This window comes from Ruditapes philippinarum, unplaced genomic scaffold (assembly GCF_026571515.1).
Source record: "Ruditapes philippinarum isolate M1 unplaced genomic scaffold, ASM2657151v2 ctg2398_1_1_1_1, whole genome shotgun sequence".
Lineage (NCBI taxonomy): Eukaryota > Metazoa > Mollusca > Bivalvia > Venerida > Veneridae > Ruditapes > Ruditapes philippinarum.
Window position 1 is genome coordinate 221,495 of NW_026865834.1, and position 25,894 is coordinate 247,388.

Below are 25,894 nucleotides of genomic sequence, written 5' to 3' on the forward strand. Positions count from 1 at the left end.
AGTTTTGCCCTTTGTTACTTTTTATTGTCCAGTGCATAACTTGAAAATTAATGGTTGGAATTCAATGAAACTTTACACAATGGTCAAGGGCAGTGCCATGAAGTGCAGTGCACATGAAACTCTATTTGGACTAATTACAGTTATTGCCCTTTGATACTTTTTTGTCCAGTGCATGTACTTGACTGCTGTATTTTTGAAACAGGAAAATGTGAGAAGAGTGTAAGAATTTCATGTTTTTCTACTTCTTAAAACAACAACAACATACAATAAAAATAATTTGTTATAGTTTATTTCTCATAGTCATTTAACACATGATAAAATATTGTGAATAGTTGTAACTTCACTATTACATTTATAAATTTGTTTGAAAATAAAATGAAAAAAAAAAATAAAAATAACGAAAAAAAAATATCACAAGCATACAGTAGACTATACATACTCTTCTAAATAATTCTAAATTGCTCGAATGAATCATGTGGTCCCTTCCTTTCACTTCTAAAAGCAGAAATTTTCTTTGTATGAAACATGAAAAATAAGTTATTAACTGTACCTTTCATTTATTATAAATAAAACCTAGCAAGTAGATTTTAACTTTGCTGACACAGTGAAAATATTGCTGACTTAGCAAAATAATTGCTGAGTCAGCTATAAAACATGGTAATGGTAATTTAATAGTTTTATACCTAAATAGAAATGATAATTATATGTAGACATATAATGCTTATATATTTAAAAATAGACATGAGGTTACAACATGCTTCTTGATTTATTGGTACATGTACATGGCAAAATTCCCGGGGTTATTTCATCATAATGATAACTTAACCTGTTGAAATTCATGAACAGTATAGAGCCTGGTCAGACTGCACAGAATATGACTCTATACTGGTGGCGCAACAGCTTATAATCATTTTCGGTTTCAGTTGGGTTAAGGGTTAAAATATACCATAAATTTCATAATATCAATAATACTTCTATGGTTCGAAACTTGGATAAGATAATACTTTACATAATTCCCATATAAGTGGTGATGGAAATAAAAAAATCGTTTTCAAATACTGTTAATTTTCAATATTAATATGGTGCTAGGATGTTGGCAGTCTGTGACATCACTTCCCTTTCAAATTAATACTTTAAACAGAAATACTTAAATAACACCAAGCAAAATATATGTGATCTACTTAATAAAGCCAAAAAGTGTATTTTTAATAATAAAAAAAGGTAATGCTATTGTGGTTAATATTCACAAAAAAACAACACTTGAAATAATTATTATAAAAGTAAACCCTACATTTGTTTTATACAATACGGGCCAAGTTGTACCTATATTTAACTATATTATATATGAATACTGTCTCACTCATAACAAACAATAAAACAATTAAACAACTGTTCAATAAAAAAATTGTCTCTTTGTTGCTTAGCAGCAGAACTACAGTTATTCTATGTAAGTTCTGATATTACACAACATCAAGAAAGCTTTAAATATGTGTATATGTACAATAATAATGTGTAATAATAATAGAACACAAAGAAATGCATTCAAAGATGATTTTTAAGTATATGAAATGGTTAGCATCAGTCTTTTTGAATGTTCATGTCAAGAAAATAAAAGTTTTTCAGTCACAGTTACCTCCCCTTTTTTCAAAAATTTACTTATATATAAAGGGAAGTAAATAATGTTTTACTTTCACTATATGATGCAAGAAAAGGAAAACAACTCTTGCTCTTTTCCTAAACAAAAATTAATCAAAAGGGAGGCAAATCTTGTTACTACAGCCATAATTATGATCTAAAATGCAATGTAAAAGAGAACTATTTGTGCCTATATATTGTCACTTATAGAGTTTGACTTTAAAAATCAGTGCCATAACAAATGCATACATAATAAAAAGAATATATCACACAAAATTGTATAAATAACTTTCAAGGGGTATCAAAACCTTAAATTTACGTCATAGGGATATAACAATCCAATATTTTTTTTAATGTGTTTGGAAAGGAGTCACTCATGTATGCTATTCTCAAAGATGAAAATAATTGATACAACTATACTGCAGAAAAGCACACTTTAAGATAAAAAGATAAACTTTAAACAAGGTCATTTTCATAATATGTATGCATATTAAAATAATGGATATTCCAATATTACATTTGTTATATTTTTTCTCAATAGTCGATGAGAAATTATATAACAATGATCGAAAGGAGAAAGAAATAAAAATTTACAACATTCTTTTATATCTTTCTCAATTAAAACTGTATTTTGTTTCCATATAAAATTGTAGACACAAAATGATTATCACAGACATAGAATGTAGCGTATATAAAAATGTTCCTGATGTAACAATGATAAAATCCTCATGTACTGATGTGTTGAGGGGCGGCAACCTTTCTTTCAACCTGACTAAGATATTTCTCAGGAATTCCGGCATGTCTGAAATAGAGAAGATACAAAAATCATGAATACCTTAGTCAGTATACAAAATAAATTTCAATAAAAAGCACATGAATATGTTTTTTTTTATTACAATTGGTTAATTCTGTATCTTAAGGTACACATTAAGAACTGTCTGCTTTGTGTACAAAAAATTATGAAATTTACTATTTGAAGATATTTTTCATTGCTTTCATTGTCACTAAATAGAAAAGTAAAATGTTCTCTATCTAAATATATTCACATGGATGAGACTCCTAAACATAATAATAAATAAAGAAAAAATAATATCTAGCAAATTTTAAACCAAATAAACTTCTTACAGTAATTATTATGAAAAAATATACACATCCAAAAATAAAATTTTCTGATTATTAAAATGTTCTGATAAATGAAAAAGTCCCATATTTTTTTTTGTCAATCAATCTTTGACATAAAAAGTGCATGAAAAAAGTGTCACATCATAAAGTGTCAAATCTGAGATAAAATTCCTGCATAAATGACCATAGACTGGGCTTATCTATTCTGATAAAAATATCTTTGGAACAATATACTAAATAATACACATCAATTAATATATCAGCTGAAATACTGACCTAAATATTGATTAAAATACCAATTATATCATATAAAATAATGGCAAAATTATAATGTATGTTAATTTAAAGCTCAATGTGCTAATATGTATAGATCAAAGTGCTTCAATAAAAAAAAGTTTGAATTAAAACTGCTGTCTAAAAAGTAAATATATTAAAGTGATAAAATTAAAAATTGTGTAATTAGAAAAAAAAATGTCTGTCTTGGTGAGGTGGTGGGGTGTGAAAATATAAAAAGAAATTTTCTGATTATTTGTAGTAAAAATAAACTTGGTATGAAAATTATAGTGATTGGTAAACTAGTACCTTTAACAAATAGTACCATTAACTAAAACTTGTCTTTAGAATGCATGTAACATACACTATAATGCTATTTTTTCCCTTACATTATTAGATGATGGTAGCAACCAGCCAATTTATAACTTCTAATCATTTATCATTAAAAAATCAATATTACATTTTATCACATTCAAATTGGAGTAGTCACATGACTTTCTGCACAAAGCATATCTGTACAATATTGAAACAGTAAGCCAATTTATTATATACTTATAAATGAAATATTGAGAAATATTGATGAAATAAAATGCGTATTTTCATTTTCCGTATTTTCACTGTAAAAATTTATTTTTCACTGCAGTGAAACATATTTTCCGTATTTTCACTGGTGTCTTGCCGGACTACTTTCTTTTAAATTCTACCAGTACACAAAATTTAAGGGAAAGTTTTTCAAATTTCATCACAAAAAAGAGAAAAATGTACATAATAAACAGAAAATTCAAGTTTTTTCTATAAATACATGATTTATTTTCATCTTGTGGCATGAAAATTACCATATTTCACTCGTGGCTACCGCCACTCATGAAATATTTATTTTCATACCACTCGATGAAAATAAATCATGTATTTATAGAAAAAACTTGAATATCCTCTATTTATTATATACTTATAAATGAAATATTGAGAAATATTGATGAAATAAAATGCGTATTTTCATTTTCCGTATTTTCACTGTAAAAATTTATTTTTCACTGCAGTGAAACATATTTTCCGTATTTTCACTGGTGTCTTGCCGGACTACTTTCTTTTAAATTCTACCAGTACACAAAATTTAAGGGAAAGTTTTTCAAATTTCATCACAAAAAAGAGAAAAATGTACATAATAAACAGAAAATTCAAGTTTTTTCTATAAATACATGATTTATTTTCATCTTGTGGCATGAAAATTACCATATTTCACTCGTGGCTACCGCCACTCATGAAATATTTATTTTCATACCACTCGATGAAAATAAATCATGTATTTATAGAAAAAACTTGAATATCCTCTATTTATTACATGCTTTTCGGTGGTTTATAGAAATATATCAGTGAAATAAAAATGGTAATTTCACTGTTTCAAACAGTGAAATTATCAATTTGATAATTTCACTGTTTTGAACTTAAGCCCCTTACGTTGTTTCAGTGAAATACCAGCGTGCACAGTACTGGGTACCAACTTAATGACGTGACATCGTAATTGACGTCACGTTGTATTATTATTTGGCGCGCTTTTCATTCAGTATTAGGTTTAATGTCTTTTTAAAACGTTTCTTTGCATATAATAAAAAGAAAATATGTTTAGTTTAGTGTAAGATCGAAATATATTTCACCTTGTGAACACCAAAAGTTCGTATTTCACTCGTGGCTGCGCCACTCGTGAAATATACCTTTTGGTGCTCACTCGGTGAAATATATTCCGATCTTACACTGAACTAAACAAATATCCTCTATCTCAACACAGCAATACTGGGAGCATACACAGAAACATTAGGCATTATTATTCTAAATAAATTTTACAGAAAAAACTGGAACACATCTATATTAAAATGGGACAGATTCTCAAGTTTACAAGGCCATGCTATAAAAAAGTAATAATTTATATTCATAGCACCAAATTCACAACTTTAAATCCTTTTCTAAATTTAAATGATGCCTGTTTTAATCACAGGCACGAGTATCAGACTTAACTTATAGTATGTTTTTAAAGGGGGTCATAATTTACATTTTTTTTGGTTTTTGACTTTTTTAAGATGAACACAGGTTTTATTATCAATCAGGTCATATTTTTTCTTCCCAGGTCTGATACTCATGCCTGTGGTTTTAATCTATTTTAAAATATGAAAGATAATAATAAAGGGAAAAAAAAGTGCTGATTAAAAATAATCTACTAAGCATTATGGACAACAAAATTTGACCTGACATCGAATTTTACCCTGACATACAGTTAAAACAATGACTTGCCTTGGCTATAAGTATCAAGTACAGCATGCTGGACATTTTACTGTTACTTGTTCAATTTTAATTTTTGATATTTTGATGGACAGTCCCTTATTCAATATTGGGTAGGTCCATATTACATGTACAAATATCTCAGATTTTCAATGTTGGAAGAGTCTATTACATAAATTAGCATAAATATGCTATTCAAAGTTGGGTAAGTTTAAAGCTGTGCCAGTCTATTACAACAACTTAGCTAATCAAAGTCAGAGGTTTGTTCATTATATAAATCCAAATGGTTATACACACTATTCTACAGTTAGAAAAATGTTGCAAGTGACGAAAACACTGCCTTAACTCAATGAAACCTAAAATACAAGTCAAAACAATGTTTTCATTAACCCAAAGTGTATAAATTCTACAGGCATCATTTAACTGCTAAATTACAACAGTTTAGCACCACACCACACAAAACCATTATGTTTTAAGAAAAATTGTCACTCAATGGTGAATACATGTATGAAAAAACAAAAAAGCACACTCAGGGCTCACACCATTTTATTTTACACACGCACACAATTTATGCACCTTGTAATGTGTTTTAGAGGTGTTTTCATGCATGCACATTGACTTTGTGTGCCACATGTGTTACATATTTATCTGGAATACCGGCCGCTCTGTAAAAAGGAACAAGTGACATTTAATTTAAATAAAAGAAAAAAAGACAAGAAATACACAGAATTATACAAAATGATAGAGACAAAACAAAGGTAAGATCTACAAGAGGGCTGATAAGAAACAATAAACTTAAACAAATAATTGTTTTCTAGGTAATAAAAAACTGAATTGTACCAGTAAGAAATAAACTATATCACTCGATGTAAGTATAATGAAATAATATCCACTTACAGGATATATCCAATATTGCTTCACTTTTAAGTTTTTAAAAGAACTAAGTAAAGAGAAAAACACAAAGAAACTTTTGTAGAGATTATAAAAGAATACGCACCTGAGCATTTCTAATTTCTTTTTCTTAACTTCCTCAAGTTTTGCTCGTCTTTGTCTAGCCTCTTCGTCCAGTTTGACACCTTCCTCAAAGAAGGCATTCCTTTCTGAGATGCGAACTTGTTCCTTCTCTCGGATCTGTGTACGTACATCATCGGCATGTACCAGACGCTTCTTCCTGGCCTCAATGTCCTCTCGCCTTTCCTTCTCAACCAATTCTTTTTGAGCCCTTGATTAAAAAATTGAAAATGAATATTATAACTATCCTTTAGAAAGGATTATATCTTTACTTATTTTACTAATAACAACAACCAGTATAATTTTTTCTGACTTAATTTTAATCAGAATCATATTCTCTCGCAATTAAAGGGGGAAAAATTTAAACTGACTCAAATGAAATCTTTAAAAAAATAGAAATATTAATATTTGAACATACCTAAGTACTCTCTCAAATTCGTTCCTCTCTCGTTGTGCCTGTACAGCGAGGTAATGCTCTTTCTGTTGCATCTGGTTTTTACGAGCGTCAATCAACATAGCTTCAGTCACAGCCTTCTTCTTGGCTTCCTCTGCTTCTTTCTTCCTCCATTCACGCTCCGCTTGTTCCTGGGCACGCTTGGCGCGTAAGGCATCCCTATCAGCCTGTTCATCACGAGCGCGTTCCTGTAAAGCACGAAGCCTGGCAGTTTCCTTCTCCTTCTGTATTCTAATTCTCTCCTGCTCTTTCTCAAATGCTGCTTCTCTTTCCTGTACAGGGCAAACATAACAACATTTATAAACTATTATAGCAAACTTTACAAAACAAACAGACAAATACAGACAATATCAATAACACGCTCGACAGAAATATGACAGTTGTTGTGACTGTTATTATGTGTTTATCAAATCAGTTTCTTTGAGCATGTAAGAATGCATTATTAAAATGGCTGTCGTACGACATTTCAGAAATCAGAACATTTAATCATGACATATCTAAATAATATAACATGTGATAAATACTACAACATTAAACTATATACTTACAGCTTTCTGTTTCATGTATTCTATAACCTTCAATTCCTCCGCCTTCTCTTGTTGTTTCTTGATTTCTCGTCGAGCCAAAATCTCATCATTAGCCTTGTTCAAATCATGCTGGAAGAGAAAATAAACTACAATTAACATTATATTTCATGGACTTTTTGTGAGCAAAGTAAAATGTGTTCTGTTTTGAATTTTAACCACAAAACTTAGTAATGCTTTTACTATTCTTTCTTTCACAATATCTTTTGTCATAGGTATCGAATGTGGGGGTCGAGGTAATCCCCCTCTTACAAAGATATATAATTTATTATTGCATATATATATACATGTATGTGTAAAAATATTATGTAAGACTTAAGCATCTAATAATTTACAGTCAATAAAATAATTTAAACTCTTTAGATCAAGTTAAAAATTATCACCAACATATTCTTCATCATGAAAATTGATGTTACAGTTTTATTATTAGGAATTTTAGCAAGCACTTTGTTTTTTAAACATACAATAAGCAAACAAAAAACCATTCAAGCAATTCACTTTATTACAATAGTTTTATATAAAATACCTGACCTGTATGCAATGTCAAATACAAATGTAAGATAATGTATGGGAAATAACATTACCATCAAAACATGAAGATGTTAACCTCTCGTAATATGAAAATTTTAATGTTTTTTTTTTATTGTATAATGACTATAAAGACATAAAGATGTATATACCCTTAAAACTTCCTGCTCTTGCTTCTTCTTCTCCAGGGACTCCCTATCTTCATCCATCATTTTCTCTACCTGTCTCTGCATTTGTATATTTTCCTGATCTTTACGCTCAAGTTCAAACAATCTTTCTTGCTCATTTTCACTGATCTGGAATTGAAGCTTGGCAGCACCTATGAAAAGAGAAGATTAATCTTACATTGTAATTATGTAATTGCTTTTTTTACAGGCATCCTGTTAAAGGTAAAACATTGCTTTAAATACTGATCATTGTTAACAGGAGACATAAGGGGATACAGAGTGCTTGATTTTTTAGATCCTTGTAAACATAATTATGGCTTTAGTTTAGGCTACCATTACCTCAAAAATTAAACACTAATCTTTGATACAGAGATCTTTGATAATGACATCCATATAAACATACCAATGAGTCTTTCTTCCTTTCGTTTCTTCTCAATTTCTTCTTGTATTTTGATAGCATTCTGTCTGTCTACCTCCATCATTATATCTAAACGTTTCTCTTCTTCATCCATCTCACTTCGTACATGACCTTTCTCCAGGATCTGAGCATCTCTGATGGCATGACATTTAGCATTGAGAATCAACTGAAATTGTAGAAATATTTAAGCACTTCGATTTCCAGAATTCTTAAAATGTGTTACACAAAAATTAATAGCAATAGAAATTATAGAATAATTTATATTGCCTAGACATGAAACAGTGTCTTTATTCACACAGCAGGTTTTTATGAAACTATGAATAAATGCATTGGTAGATACTGAAAGTTAAAGACCATCCAGTATGGCTAATATATATTTGTTTAAGTTAGGCTTAAATAACAATTAAGTATGAAACATACTGGAAAGCTATAATCTTTGTTCTCTGAAGAGATTTTTTTGTTCACACTTAACATTTAAAATGTCTAGAGTAAATACTACTAAAACAAAGGTTATAAATACGTTCATAGCCCTCTTTGCAATCAAGCTAAAATTATAAATAAACAGTTAAAGTAAACTTACTTCATTTAAATGTTTAATCTCATCTTCTTGTTCTTGCCTCATCTCATTTGCTCTGGTCAATAGATGCTCAGCATTTTCCTTTGCCTCTGATTCCAGATCATTTAGTTTCTCATTATGACGACGATCTAAGTCTAATGCTTTCATCTGGTTCTTACGATTTGAACTTTCCTCCTGAAAATGAATTTTTCGAAGAGATAAGTCATATGAATGTTGATGAATAATCATAAAATAAAGACACTTTTGTAGAAAATTTGTTATAGCTTCAAATAAAAATTCTGTCTTTATTCTGAACAGAAAAATTATTCTTTTTTAAGTTATAATACAATAAAGTTTTAATTACACTGTTGCCTTTACAATTAAGATTAAGTATAAAATGCAAAAACAGGTCACTTGTTCAAAATGAAGAAAGTTCTGTTGTTTTTTATACTAGTTCCTTCTGACAGATCCTGAAAATATACATGTATCATCAATGTGGAGTTTTTTACTTGAAAATTTTAAGCAATAATGACCAACCATAGCTCTTTCTTTTTCTTCTTTCATTCTTTGTTCTCTCATCTCACGCTCTTCTTTTGTGATAACTTTTGAGTTTTGACAAATTCTGAAGAACTCATAGCGTGGCAGTATGACTGAGTTTCCAGAAGGATCTTCTGTAGGAACACTGAAAATAAAAAAGAAGCTTTGCATGGTTGTTATAAGATAAAACTAGAGGTCAATCCTGTTTGAATACACCAATATCGTATTTGAGTACACCAATAAAATATATATTTAATATACTTGTAAATTATTGTATAAAACAGCTTTTTGCAAAATTTTATTTTTCATACAATTGTATTGTCACGGATGGATACATAAATGAAATATTTTGTAACTCTTCCTTACATTAAATTTCTTATAAGGTCCTTTGTGATAACTTGAACTGTTTCTTTATTTTTCTTGCTATTTCTATTGTTCCTTTTAGCACTTCTTTCTCTTGCGATGTCTTCAATTGTTGTTTCCTGGTTATTTTTGTTGTTTGCCATTTCTTGTCTTTTTGTAACATGATTAGGCTGGCCAAATAAAGACTCATCTACCTGGGATGTGTTACTGACAACTCTGTAGTTTTTGGTTTTACCACGTCTTGACGATGCAGAAGACGAACTTCCAACAGCAGAAATTGCACTGCCGGGCTAAAATTGAAGAAACAGTGTAAGATTAAAACTTTTCAAATGTATCATAAAACTGCAATATATTAAAACCCTTGTGATGATATATACATGTAATTCGCTAATTACCTATAATAAAGAAGATTTCTTTTTTATCTAACAACCAACAAAGTTAAATGTTATAGTTTTTTTTTTTTTCATAAAACATTAGAATCACAGAAGTTATGATTGGAAGATATGTATTGGTATACATGCTACAATATAAATGAAGCTCTACCATGCCTAACTAAGCCATCTACTTATACTAAAATGAAATACTCCTGTGCATTAAATGATAAATATTGAATTTGGTCAGCAAAGGTATGATAGAGTTTGGAACAATAACATTTTGTTTAATATTTAACATCATGATAAACTCAAACTGATGAAAGATTCAGTAATAAATTAAGACAGATGGGCAGGATATGAAATAAAATAAAACAACAACATAAAAAAGGTTGTCAAGTTGCAATCTGTAACACAATTACCTTTACCTTCTTCTTCTTAGCATATAAGCCAAGATGGCTTGAAAGCTCCTCCTATACAGTATTATCAAAGATAATTTCAGTAAATGTCACTTGTATTAAATCTTTTACTTTGCCAGCTCCGGTCGAGTAAAGTTTTAAATGTTAAAATACTTTCACTGAGAACAAATTCAACAATGTTTTCATCTAAATTATTCCATTGGTCAATGCATCTAATAGGAAATGAATTTTTCCTTAGTGTTTTATTCACACTTGGTTTAAATAGCTGGAATATATGTCCGCGTGTACAGTTATCATTGAACACAAAAAATTTATCCGGGTCATTATCAAACCCATTAATTATTTTATAAATTTGAATGAGGTCAAATCGTTGTACCTATTTAAACTTTTGATGCTTTCACCAGTGAAGACAATTAGAGTCTATCATCTATATTTAAAGGTTTATATCAGCCGACAGATACTTTAAAAGTTAGTTAACTGAAAAGGGAAGCACAGTAATGTCACACAAGATTCATGTCATTTTCACTGTTTGGACTAAATCTTCTTTGGGAGCACAAACGGACGTCAATTTAAGATGTTCTTACACTAAAGTTGGTTCAAAAAGATCTATAAATACTTTAAAGATAACTTACCATTTTGAATGCTTATCCTACTGGACAAAAAAGGTGGTCTTGCTATAAGTTTTTTCTATTTTTTTTCATACACAGACACCAGTGTGACAGTTGTTATTTTGTACCGTCGTTAAGGCAATCACGCATGCGCTTCATTGTCCGGATTAAAATTTCCGTTTCCGGTTAAGCAACAACAACAACAAATTAACGGACAGAATGCTTGCCAAACGCTTTTGCAATTTATGTCTAAGAAATGGAGGCAATGGCATTAAAAACAAACAAAAATGTAAGTAATTTAACTGAAGAAATAATGAACACTAAAATAGTCATCTATTGATAAAGAATTTCGCAGAATAATCACTAAAATCTATTAAACTTTACATAAGTTCGGATATGGCTTATGTCAGGTGTCACATACAGACAAATAGTCTGTCAACATGATTATGATTACTTTAGCCTCATTTTTTACAGGTTTTATCTAAATTTGCACAATTTCTCCTAATTTACAAATCTGACATTCTGTAATTAACTAATTTACAAAAAGATCGAACATAATTTGAAAAAAATTAGTTCAGGTCACATTACTTTAATATATGTATTTCGAGTCATTTCAGCCCCAAGACGTTTCGGCCCTTTACCAAATTGGCTCATTAAGAATAAGTTTTTCAATCATATATTTAAAACCTGAATATTTAAATAAATGAATCAATTGATGTGATTAAGTATAAGAATGAGGCTATGATACATGCATGTAGTAGGGGAAATGTAATCAATACAAACAGAACTACAAGAACATAAACTTCATTTTAAAAAATGCACAAACAAACAATTAATATGAAATTAGATGCTACCTATGGCGCGGAAAGCTCTTATGATTTATGATTTAAGCATAACATGTTTAGTGTACATGTTAACCAGATCTATCATGCAATTCGTTAATAAGTAAATGCAAGTATTTTGTACCGTAAACATAAACGAATAAATTGGTGGTGTTCAACCTATCATCGGAAGAGGGACCACTGCGCATGCGTCGGCGTTTGGAAAATCCCGTCCGCCATTTTCTGTTAATCTCTAATCACATATGTTGTTTTTACGTTATTTTTTAATGTGCTTATTTATCAAAAAGGATTTAAAAGTAACTTTTTACATTTATCATCGTTACTATAGTTCATATGAATGAAATGAATGTTTATTTTCTGATTTTGTACATCATTCTTTCACCGGAAGTGTTATTAAGCATGCGTCTGCTAGCAATAGCTGAATTATGTAGACGCTCATTAAAAGCGCTGTGATATCTATATTTAGCTCAAAAGGATTTCAAAATGGCGGCGCCCAGTTAACTAAGGATTTTTTCACAGCTCATTAGGTATAGGATATATATTTTTTTGAAATTTTCATTTACTTTTAATTTGATTTCATTTGAATTGATACGCGTCATACATGTTATCTAAGAGCGCTACAGCCCTCGCGGGGCCTTCGGCCCCGCTCGGACTTTCCGCGTATTAACAACTAATTTAAATGATATTTTATTTGAACATTTAATCAATCATTAGATCAGTTTATAATTATATGTGCAATTTAATAATTTTTGGGAAATGCTTTTTAACCAGGTTTTCCGAAGGAAAAAACTGGTTATTAGATTGAGGTATGTCGGCGGGCGGGCGGGCGGGCGGATGGGCGGGCGGGCGGGCGTAAACAATTTCTTCTGTGCGCAACTCCTCCTACATTTCTCAACAGATTTTGACCAAACTTTCTCAGAAGCTTTGTCATCAAGTGCCCTGACACATATTGCCAGGGTTTTGCAATTGGTATATATTTGACCTAATTATGGCCCTTTGTTTTTTTCCTTATATAGAATATATAGTGAACAATTTCTTCTGTGCACAACTCCTCCTACATTTCTCAACGGATTTTGACCAAACTTTCTTAGAAGCTTTGTTATCAAGTGCCCTGGCGCATATTGTCGGGGTTTTGCGATTAGATAATATTTGACCTAATTATGGCCCTTTGTTTTTTTTCCTTATATAAAATATATAGTGAACAATTTCTTCTGTGCGCAACTCCTCCTACATTTCTCAACAGATTTTGACCAAACTTTCTCAGAAGCTTTGTCATCAAGTGCCCTGACACATATTGCCAGGGTTTTGCAATTGGTATATATTTGACCTAATTATGGCCCTTTGTTTTTTTTCCTTATATAGAATATATAGTGAACAATTTCTTCTGTGCACAACTCCTATTACATTTCTCAACGGATTTTGACCAAACTTTCTTAGAAGCTTTGTTATCAAGTGCCTGGCACATTTTGTCGGGGTTTTGTGATTGGATAATATTTGACCGCATTATGGCCCTTTGTATATTTTTTCCTTATACAAAATATATAGAGAACAATTTCTTCTGTGCTCAACTCCTCCTACATTTCTCAACGGATTTTGACCAAACTTTCTTAGAAGCTTTGTTATCAAGTGCCTGGCACATATTGTCGGGGTTTTGTGATTGGATAATATTTGACCGAATTATGGCCCTTTGTATATTTTTTCCTTATACAGAATATATAGTGAACAATTTGTACAGTGCGCAACTTCTCCTACATTTCTCAATGGATTTTGACCAAACTTTCACAGAAGCTTTGTCATCAAGTGCCCTGGCGCTCACTAAATTCCCATGTTTCTACCAAGACATCATTCAAGTATTTTTTTAAAATTGTGAACATACTTTTCTTGATATCGCACAAAACACCACACGCCAATATTGTTGACAAAAGAAAATGACAAGAGACGCAAAAATGCAAAAATTAAGCAAAAATAAAGTACTGTTTACCTTTCTAAAACATTTGGGAAAAAAAGGCGAATAGACAACATAAAATTTCTCAATCATTTTTGTTTGAGGAATATTAAAAAAGCCATAATTCCTCCTAAAAGTTCAATTAAAAACAAATGCCCCTTCATGACAAAGCTTCTGTGAAATATTTTGCTGAAAACCTGGTTGCATCGCATTGCGATGTTCCTTGTTTACATTTATATGAAACAAACATGCCTGTGCTGCCACCTATCATACATATCACATGTTACAGCATGTTACTCCCACGCAATAATGATAATAAAAATTGCACAGAAAAGGTGTGAAAACTTATCAGCTTATTCACAGCTAAGTATAACTTTTAATGCCCAACCATGATAATGGCAAAGGGAGCATGAAGAGACAGTGTGTCAAGATAACAATTTTAATAGGGGTCAGAATTTCAGCAGTCAGAAAATCTTGTTCGGCCCATAACTCTGTCATGCATCAAGAGATTTTAATATCATTTGTTATCTGACAACAGCCATCCGTCTTCTAACTTTAAAAGGTATTTATTGCCAAAAAAAAAAGAAAATGAAATACCAACAATGCTGTCCTGTCATAACATCTTTAATATTTATATTATTCTGTGTCCTAACATCAGTACTGGACACGCAAAATGTGCAACCAGTAAAAATATGTTGTGAATATTAAGTTAATTTCCACCTATCGTGATTCTTCCACCGAAACTCACCATGATGCTGCGTTCACATGAAAATAAATTTTTGTATATATATATATGTACACTTTTGCAGTCTTGCAAAGTACAAGCATGTTGCATAAACATGCAAAACAAAACAAATACTTCAACTTTAAATTTAATAATATAAATAAATATTTAAGTTTTATTTCAAATTTAAAAAGTTTAAATTCCTCATTTGTAATGTAACATATATACTTACCAAAGAAATAAAAAACGAATCCCTAACCAAGAAATTTAAATGTAAATAGGCAGCGATTGCCATAATTCCGTACTGCAGAGTTTAATAATTGTTCACAGCTTCTCTAAGTTACAAGCAAAAGAAAAATATTTTTGTTGGATTATTATCATTCAATTATCGCATGGTTTGGAACTTTTCTTTTGTTCTTACCAACCCATTATACTCAGTACACTTCAATGAGCATTTGAAAACTGTATTGATATATAACAGTACAGTTTTTTCATTGAATCATATAGGGAAAAAACTCGACTGTTATATATCGGTCAAGTTTTTTTCGCACCTTGTATATATCAATACAGTTTTTTCATAGAGGCTCCAATGGGGCAGTGGTAACGACCATTCCCAGCAGCAAAAAAAAAAAAAATAAATAAATAAATGAAATCAATCAAATAAAATAAATATATAAATACAATGAAAAATATAAACAAAAATAATTAATGAATGAAATTTACTCTCATTTAATCAAAAGCTACATCAGCTGAATGAATTATTTCCACTGAAAAAGCCCCATTTTATCTTGAATCAATCTTGGTATAACAGTTTACAATCCGCCTCTAACATTGGATGTCTTTTGTATATATATATATATATATTTTTTTTTTTTGCGGCAGCGAAAAGAACTCGAAAAACTGCCTTATCATAAATAACTGTAATGTAGTTAACGATTTATTTATTTATTTCTTTTACAAAAAAAGGAAGAAAAAAAACATTATGCCATTGCGATAAAACAGTTATAGTATATGAAACTCGTTAGTTACGAGGGTATAACACTGGCTAGGGCGACATCTCGGGATGTTTCTGCAAAAAAAATTGTCTCGGCCAAACGGCCTCGCCATTTTTTAGCAGAAACACCACTTGATGTCGCCCCAGCCAGTGTTATATCCTCGTAACTAACTCGTTTCATGTACTATAACTATTACTTATGGCATGTCATTATTTGTTGGTGCATCTGTACATGACATTGTGAAAAAAAAACACAAAAAAAACACCTGAATACCCTGTTAATTACAATTTGTTTTGGGGTTTATTCTGAAGAAAAAGGATTTAAATACTTAAAATAAAACATTGCTTCATTTCAATAATGGATTAAAATCATCCACATTGGTTTTCACTTATTCTAATGATGTGCTGTCAATTCACAAGTATTTGATTTTTTTCTTAATTTCCTTTGACTTATTTACACATTTGTAGTCAAAAAAACTGATTTTCTTCTACAAAAACAGACTTAATATATTTTCATGCGAGTACATCAACATAATCATAATTAATAACTGGTGATTTGCCTCAATCTTTTGCAAAATGATTTATAAAACAATTCAAGGCAAACTGCCGCCATGAAGTAGAAACTCACCGCAGTAGTCATGGTGTTCATACCACAAACTTTGTGGGCTTTGTAAAAATTGATTTTAACATTCTATTTTTAAAAGATAATTATGTACTTTTTTCCTCATTCATAAACACATTATTCATACCTTTACATCATCAGTTTCTCTGAGAAATTTCGTGATGGTTACTCATTCTTATTACCGATTACAGGTATTAGGGGGATTGGCCATATGCATAATTTTGTTTCTTGTTCAGATAGTGACATTAAAAATAACTGAACTTTCTTTGGTTTTAAAAACAATATATCTATTAATAATTTTGTTTCTTTTAAGATTCAGTCTAAGAAGCTACATTAATTTACTTGCAATTTGATGGCATCATGCCTGACAATAGAAGAACCTTGGTTACAGTTTGAACAATGCTCATTCTAACTTCTAAGTTTAGAATTCAGCAACATGATTTGAAAGGTGATGCATCATTGTAATATGCATCATAACTTAAGCTTGTCACATAAAATTTTGTCACTTTTTATACGCCCGTTTGAAAAACGGGACGTATTATGGGAACGCCCCTGGCGGTCGGGCGGGCTGGCGTCGTCCAATTTTGTCCGGAGCATATCTCCTACATGTATGGAGGGATTTTAATGAAACTTCATAGAAATGTTCACCACTATGAGGAGCAGTGTCGCGCACATGAACCAGGTCAAAGGTCAAGGTCACACTTAGAGCTCATTGAAAAATGCTTGTCCGGAGCAAAACTTCCACATGTATAGAGGGATTTCAATATTACTTGGCACAAATGTTCACCATTGTGAGGCGGAGTGTTGCGCGCAAGATTCAGGTCCTTGCGGCCAAGGTCAAGGTCACACATAGAGGTCAAAGTTCAGATAAAAATATGAAGATGTGTATATGGACCATTTAGTCATCATTTATTGAGGGATTGTAACACAAATGGTCATTATCAAGACTATGGCTGTGATACATATAATTTAGGTCAATATATACAAGGTCAAGGTCACTAAAGATGATGAAATATCCAGATTTTGTCCGGAGCATATCTCCTACACGCATGGAGGGATTTTAATGAAATTTCATAGAAATGTTCACCATTATAAGAAGCCATGTAACGCACATGAACTAGGTCTCTAGGTCAAAGGTCAAGATCACACTTAGAGCTCATTGAAAAACGCTTTTCCGGAGCAAAACTTCCACATGCATAGAGGGATTTCAATATAACTTGGCACAAATGTTCACCATTGTGAGGCGGAGTGTCGTGCACAAAATTCAGGTCCCTGCAGCCAAGGTCAAGGTCACACATAGAGGTCAAAGTTTAGATAAAAATATGAAGATGTGTATAGGGACGATTTAATCATCATTTATTGAGGGATTGTAACACAAATGGTCATTATTATGACTACGGCTGTGACACATGTACTTTAGGTCAATATATGCAAGGTCAAGGTCACTAAAGATGGTGAAATATCCAGATTTTGTCTGGAGCATATCTCCTACATGTATGGAAGAATTTTTATAATACTTTATGGAAATGTTCACCACCATGATATGTATTGCTCCATGCATGATCCAGGTCTTCAGGTCAAAGGTCAAGGTCACACTTAGAGCTCATTGAAAAACGCTTGTCCGGAGCAAAACTTCTACATTCTTAGGGGGATTTCAATATAACTTGGCACAAATGTTCACCATTGTGAGGCTGAGTGTCGCACGCAAAATTCAGATCCCTGCGACCAAAGTCAAGGTTACACATAGAGGTCAAAGTTCAGATAAAAATTTGAAGATGTGTATAGGGACCATTTAGTCATCATTTATTGATGGATTGTAGCACAAATGGTAACTATCATGACTACAGGTGTGACACATTTAATTTAGGTTAATATTTGCAAGGTCAAGGTCACTGGAGATGATTAAATATCCAGATGTTGTCCGGAGCATATTTTCTACATGCATGGAGGAATTTTAATGTTACTTTATAGAATTGTTCACCACCATGAGACGTAGTGCCCTGCACATGAACCAAGTCTCTAGGTCAAAGGTGAAGGTCACAGTTAGAGCTCATAGAAAAACGCTTGTCTGGAGCAAAACTTCTACATGCATAGAGGGATTTCAATATAATTTGGCACAAATGTTCATCATTGTGAGGCTGAGTGCCGTGCATAAAATTCAGGTCCCTGCAACCAAGGTCAAGGTCACACATCCTGTGCATATCTTCCCTACTGATTTGTTTTAAGGTTCATTTAACAACACAGTGCCAAGAATAAAAACTTGCTTGCTAGATAACACTTATCCATAATGCCCCCATCTCCATCTAAAGCTTTCGTAAACGGGCGTATTTTGTGACTATGGCACCCTTGTTACATTTGTACATCCTCATGATCCTGTCATAATGAACAACAAAAATATCTTGTCTTATCACTGCTTTCTGAATGAAGATTATGTATAATGCTGTTTGAAATAATAAATCCAGGAGTGGTTGTTATACATAACATCATCAGTTTCTTGTTTATTATATTGACAGGTTTCTACAGTTCTAGTTCAGGAAAGCTTACAAATGCAGAGCTCAGGAAGAAAAGAAATGCTATTTTTGAAGAGGAGAAAGCTAAACAATTATCGTTCATAAAACGCTTGGAAAAAATATCTGTGAAATACAGTGGTCATCCTGAAATCAGGGAGGGAGAGGGAAATGTAGAGTTACTAATGAATAAACATGTTTCAACTCCATATAACTGTGCCATGCGTAAGTAAATACAGAAAAGTGTGTGCTGTTGTCTGTAACTGTTATAAAGATTTATGCTTCCAAATAGACATATAAATTTTGAAGAAAAAAAGTTAAAATTTAGGTGAAATCATAGAGATGTAGGATCTTACAACAGTTACCTTTTAATGTAAATATGTTTTAAAACCTTAGCATTAACTCCCTGCCTGTGGTTTTTGGTTTGCAACACATATTCACAGTTACGTAATGTAGATAACATGATCAATACACTGCTAAAATTATCTATATCAAGGGTATGGGCAATATTTTCAAAATACTGAAGTAATAAAAAAATAACATTAAGTTTCAGATTCTCTTTATGTATTATTTATGATCTCTTATTTTCCTTGCAGACATAAGTGAGTTTCTGATGAAGCGATCTGTAGTAGCTTTAGTTGATGGTGAACCGTGGGACATGCATCGCCCTCTAGTGGATGACTGTGATCTACAGTTAAAACATATGCTAGATGAAGATCCAGCAGTTTCTAATCATGTATGTATTGAAATATGAGCCGTGTCATGACAAAACCAACATAATGCGTTTGCGACCAGCATGGATCCAGACCAGTCTGCGCAGTCTGATCAGGATCCATGCTGTTCGCTATCAGCTTCTCTACTTGTTATAGGGTTTGTAAGCGAACAGCATAGATCCTGATCAGACTGCGCGGATGCGCAGGCTGGTCTGGATCCATGCTGGTCGCAAACCCATTATGTTGGTTTTGTCGTGACGCGGCTCATATATTTTTATTTAATCTTTAAACTGATATGCAGTTGTATAATTCAACTTACCTTGTTGGTTTGGAATTTGCCACTATTAGTTGAAAGGATTCAACATTAAAATACAAAGGTTAATGTACTGACAGAATAGAGTCTGTTTAATCAGACTGGACATTGTTAAATACATTTTTTTTTGATATTCTGATACTAACCATCAAGATTATAAAAAAATATTTAAGAAATAAAGTAAACTCCATAATTTCCATAAATTTGGTTACTATCAAGGTAATATACATGTATTTAATATCCAAAGAATTTAGACCAGCTTGCCTATACAGGAGTAAAAGAAGTATGTTTAACAATGCAATAAAATGGAAGACACAACAACTACTGTATCATTTTGATTTTTTACACACCTACAGTAGCATTTTACATTTATGATTATTTCATTTGTAAAATTTTTGCAATATTCACATAATTTTTTAAGAAAAAATATTATTTTAAACTCAAATAGTATTTCAAGTATATTGTTTCTAAAAATAACCAGTGCTTTCCAACGCCTTGGGTAATATAGCTGTCAAATATTTTTGTTTTATTTATTCTACAGGCATTTTGGAGAACAGGATCATTTGTATTAGGATATATTTTTGACACAGCTTTCAAAGATAATGTTTGTGTAGAGTTGTGTGATTACCCAAGAACAAAAGGTAACCTGGTCTTCACATTTATACTGTAACAATTTATATTGTAACAATAACAGCCGCATAATGATTACAGTAGCTCATCAGGGGAAGTGTTTGTACAGTCATGTAAAGTGTCATAAGTGTAGGTGACTCATCAAATCTCATTAATCTAGAAAGAATTTTTCAAAAATATATGTTAGGTGGTTACGGTTTTGCAGGGAACTTTTTCCCTCCAAAAAGCGCTGGTTATTTTCTTCACATTTGCCTTTGAGATCATAACTGAAGGTCAGTGAGCAGGGCTTTAAAAGCTGGCGTTAATTTTAGCCACCTAATCAATGTATATTAGGACTATCCTATGCACCCAGGAATCAGTGTTGGTGTAACACTTTGGTCTTACTGAAAGCTCTTGTTATTGAATCATTTTACTCAATGAACAGGAAATTTCCTGTATATGATCAAGCATTGAAAATAGTCAAGGTTGCTATCCATGTTTCATTGTCGGAATAATTTAAAAGTGATATGAAATTATGTTACCTAACTGTACATAGAACTACTGTAGTGTTAATAATTTATACCTTTTATTAAAATGTTTGTTAATTTTCATTCACTGATCTTTATGACCTGTCTTCTGTGATGTTTTACCAAAAAAAAAAAAAAAAAGGTATTATTTAAAGTAATAGAAAATTATTGAGGGAGTTCAGGTAATATATGTTTACTTTGATACATGTTTAAATGGATTACAGAATTTATCAAACATAATATTTATTTATATTTCAGTTGAACATGGCTGTTTTTTGTATGATGTAAATATTGATATACCTGACTGGAAACCTACACAGGTAAAATTCTTGTTATTTGATCCCAAGTATGAAATAGGTGAATAACGTTTGCACACAAAAGTCCACTTTTTGACATTCACAAAATTTTGTGACGCATTATATAATGTACAGTATATATCTTGTGAAAAAAAAAATCCCTTCCAATAAATTTTTTTTATATTTTCCTTTTTTTAGACCATTTATCACAATAATGAGAGTAGGACATAAAACTAATGATATTATTTCACAATTTGACACAAAAAAATTGACTGTTTTTTTCGTTTCTAACTTTCCCCTTTCTCCCCTCTGTGAAACATCATTCCCCAAATGTGGAAAAAACAACACTGGAGTATGAAAATTATCATAGAACATGTATGATTTGTCCATGATAATTGAACTCTGACATTGAGAATAAAAAATCTTTTTGTGATATAAATAAAAAAATATCTGGGCATTAGGTGTATTTTAGTTTTTGACCTAAGAAATAAAACTAATGATATTATTTTACAATTTGACAAAAAAAAAAATTGACTGTTTTATTTGTTTCTAACTTTCCCCTTTCTTTATTCGTTTCTAACTTTATCCTTTCTTTATTCGTTTCTAACTTTCCCCTTTCTCCCCTCCGTGACACATCATTCCCCTAAATGTGGAAAAAACAACACTTATCATAGAACATGTATGAATTATTCATGATAATTGAACTCTGACCTTGAGAAGAAGAATCTTTATCGTGTTATAAATAAAAAAATATCTGGGCATTAGGTGTATTTTAGTTTTTGGACTAATAATTTCTATTTGTTAAATAATTAAGTACAGTATATTGAAAAATTGTAAATGTGAAAAAATTTACACAACTACTAGTATCGTTTTAAGGCCATGCATTTTGCTTCTTGTTGTGTGACAGTGGGGTGGAGAAAGCTACTTTGAACAAATTTCAATGAAAACATTTTGAATATTTTTAGATGGAATTAAATTGCTTAAGCCGAGTTGGAGGATGCATATGGATGAAAAATTTGGATTTTGAACCGCTAGATGTTAGTGGTGATGTTGCTCTAAAAATGTTTGAGGATAATAAATACAAGACAAAGGTTCTAAAACAGTTGTTGGATAATTCAGGGAGGGATTCAATCAGCTTGTATCGTATGGGAGACTATGTGGACTTCAACAAGGGTCCCCTCATCAGCAATACCTCACAGATACATAGATATTCTGTTACATCGGTAAGTTAACTTCATTCTGTTTAGTTTTTAGCTCGACTATTCGATAAGAATAAGTAGAGCTATTGCAGTCACCGGAGCGTCGGCGTCGGCGTAACCACTTATGTTAAAGTTTTTGTAATAGTTCAAATATTTTCAAAGTCCATAGACATATGGCTTTGAAACTTTGCACACTTGTTCACCATCAAGACCCCAACCTGTAGACAGGAGGAGGTAACTCTATCAAGCATTTTGACAGAATTATGCCCCTTTTTAGACTTAGAATTTATGCTAAAGTTTTTGTAATAGTTCAAATATTTTCCAAGTCCATTGACATATGGCTTTGAAACTTTGCACACTTGTTCACCATCATGACCCCAACCTGTAGACAAAAGGAGGTACTTTTATCAAGCATTTTGACAGAATTATGCCCCTTTTTTGACTTAGAATTTACGTTAAAGTTTTTATAATAGTTCAAATATTTTCAAAGTCCATTGACATATGGCTTTGAAACTTTGCACACTTGTTCAACATCATGACCCCAACCTGTAAACAGGAGGAGGTAACTCTATCAAGCATTTTGACAGAATTATGCCCCTTTTTCGACTTAGAATTTACGTTAAAGTTTTTGTAATAGTTCAAATATTTTCAAAGTCCATTGACATATGGCTTTGAAACTTTGCACACTTGTTCACCATCATGACCCCAACCTGTAAACAGGAGGAGGTAACTGTATCAAGCATTTTTTTTACTATCAAGCACTAAGAATAGTCGAGCGTTGCTGTCCTACCGACAGCTCTTGTTTTTTCTTCAAATTTTGAATCAATTTGATTATTTTTACAACTGAAACATGACTTAAATCATCAACTATCAGCATCTGTTAAGTGGAGAGCTATTGTGACAGTTTGATTTAATACATGTTTACAGTATATAAAGTCTTCTGCAGAAACCCATTTGGGCAACTCACTGCCAAGACTGGTAGTAATTTTATTTTTTGGAGGTTGTTGTATTATATTGTACTGTTTAAAGGTTCATCAAGTAGAGAGCGACATGTTTGGAAAGGTGTATAGAGTTCAAGGCCTTGCATTACCTATAGATCTAAAGGTGAGAATATATTCGTACTAATATGTATATATCTGAAATTTTGAACTGAATTTGAACACATGACATCATTTTGTTAAACTATTTAGTAATTCTTTATAATTATCCTACTTGTGAAATCATCATGTGGGCATCAACCTCATGTAAAGTTATTGGAAATGCTTGTATAAACAAACAGTTAACTTTGCTGTTTTTGTTTCCGTTATTGACTTTTTTTGCATTTTCATTATTATTCATATTTATATAGACTTGCATATACTTGTCTTTAGAAATGTTATCACCATAGACTAGCTTTATAACATTTTCCTAATATCATTTACTGCAAGTCAGTATAATAAGACCACTAGTGTAAGATCCTATGTATAGATTTATTGTTAATCTCTGAAAAATAGCAAGAGTAATTACTTTGGTTTGCCATTTTGCTATTTTCAGATGCATTGGTGGGTGTGGGAGTTTTTGTGTAAAAGGGCAGCTAAACCTGTAAGTTATTTACTTTGTAAATTGTGAAGAGTTAATTGAGCCGTGTCATGACAAAACCAACATAATGGGTTTGCAACCAGCATGGATCCAGACCAGCCTGCGCATCCGCGCAGTCTGATCAGGATCCATACTGTTCGCTTACAAACCCTATAACAAGTAGAGAAACTGATAGCGAACAGCATGGATCCTGATCAGACTGCGCGGATGCGCAGGCTGGTCTGGATCCATGCTGGTCGCAAACCCATTATGTTGGTTTTGTCGTGACACGGCTCAATTATATAACATCTACATGTAGTAATGTACTATAAGGTAGTTATTATATCAAAATTAATATATAATTTGATTAAATATGTATGAATCTCGCTTAATACTTATTCAACTAGTTAGTAAAGAATCCACACAAATTTAATATTGTCCAATGATTTATTTTAAACTCGATATTTCAGAACAAACAGCCGATCAAGTACAAAAAAGAGGCCCAACTGAAGCAAATATTAGAGATGAACCAGAACTAGATATAAACTCACTAAAATCAGGATAAGATCCGGTATCAAGTGTTCAAAACTGTGTTCTTTTTTCTGGTATTATAAGAGTAAAGAATTTAGAAAACATTCATGAATCCCCTGAAAATTTAAATAAAATTCTACATCTGTTATGTTTGATAAGATTAAAATTGAAGGAAATAAATTTTAAGTATTTCCTTGATCAACAGTAAGTTAAAACTATACATGACATTAGACAGAATAAATTGGACATAAGTGGAAGCTGAGAGAAGTAAAATGTGTGTAATAGAGATACAAGGAAAAAGTTTGATGAAACTGTGTTGTTCATGGAATTGGAAGAGAAAAAAAACACATCAAAGTAAGATGGGAGAAGCAATTGGAAGCTTTCATGTGGAAAATTTGTAAATTTTGACAATAAAGAGAATATGGTGATAAATGTACTGCCTTCTCTTGTACGATTTTGTCGTTTTAAAGGGTGAACAGCCACTGCAGGCAATTTAAATGTGATAAAGATATTTAAAAAACTAACCTGTGAGATCAAAATTTGTCATTTAACAAGCAATGAATTATATATGAAAATAGAATAAAGTGTTCCCTTTTAATTCAACTGCCATATTTAGAGGTCTAGTTTTGAATTTCAGATCTATTTCTATACAGTAATTTGCAGATATTATGTTTTTGAGTTGGGATTTTTTGGCAGGATTTTTATTATCTTACAAACAGATAAACAGCAACATCCAATTACTATTTCTTTGTTTGGGTTTTACCATGCATCAACACAATACAAGTCATCTGGCGACTTTCTAGCTTTACCGGTGGAGGTAGATCTCCGGTGCCCCTCTGTACATTATTTCAGACACAAACAGGCACCTGATAAGAACCACTTATGTTCCATAAGCTAGCTGGACAGCTTTGTACAATCCAACAACACTTGCATGGCTTGAATCTACAAGAGGCAAGTGGTTTGAAGGGAAAGACCTTAACCACTCAGCCATTGTTTTTACGCATATTACTACAGATGTAAATTGTATTTACACGATGAGTTTCTTCAGGTTTTGAATTTTTAGCATCAATTTATTCAAGTGATTAAGCCATATACTGCAAGATAGGAGTGTTCCCGTGTTACTAAAGTCAGACATGGAAAAATGGCAATCAACATTATCTTCCATTAAATTGTCTAAAATACAGCATGTGTTGCA

The 25,894-nt window shown here is 31.7% G+C and overlaps 2 protein-coding genes across 5 annotated transcripts; one reads left to right on the top strand and one right to left on the bottom strand.

The window, feature by feature from the left end:
- Positions 1–1,072: 1,072 nt before the first annotated feature.
- LOC132730486 (cilia- and flagella-associated protein 45-like) lies at positions 1,073–11,480 on the bottom strand. Of its 4 annotated transcripts, XM_060716428.1 has the most exons (12): positions 11,345–11,457; positions 10,716–10,766; positions 9,926–10,212; positions 9,560–9,704; positions 9,047–9,217; positions 8,452–8,632; positions 8,034–8,200; positions 7,318–7,425; positions 6,734–7,041; positions 6,302–6,526; positions 5,881–5,969; positions 1,073–2,437 (listed from the first exon to the last, which is right to left on the bottom strand). In XM_060716428.1, exons 1-11 carry the CDS (start codon positions 11,345–11,347, stop codon positions 5,906–5,908), a joined length of 1,710 nt encoding a protein of 569 aa, XP_060572411.1. In that variant the 5' UTR covers positions 11,348–11,457; the 3' UTR covers positions 1,073–2,437; positions 5,881–5,905. The 4 variants fall into 4 exon arrangements, with proteins under 4 accessions (XP_060572411.1, XP_060572410.1, XP_060572409.1 ...); XM_060716427.1 differs by lacking the exon at positions 5,881–5,969 and having other exon boundaries at positions 10,722–10,766; positions 11,345–11,458; XM_060716426.1 differs by lacking the exon at positions 5,881–5,969 and having other exon boundaries at positions 11,345–11,455.
- LOC132730488 (large ribosomal subunit protein mL39-like) lies at positions 11,468–25,035 on the top strand. Its single transcript, XM_060716430.1, has 9 exons — positions 11,468–11,609; positions 18,961–19,179; positions 19,551–19,690; positions 20,522–20,621; positions 21,375–21,436; positions 22,378–22,635; positions 23,641–23,715; positions 24,145–24,192; positions 24,639–25,035. The coding sequence occupies exons 1-9, from the start codon at positions 11,540–11,542 to the stop codon at positions 24,705–24,707; spliced, it is 1,041 nt and encodes a 346-aa protein (XP_060572413.1). The 5' UTR covers positions 11,468–11,539; the 3' UTR covers positions 24,708–25,035.
- The last annotated feature ends 859 nt before the right edge of the window (positions 25,036–25,894 follow it).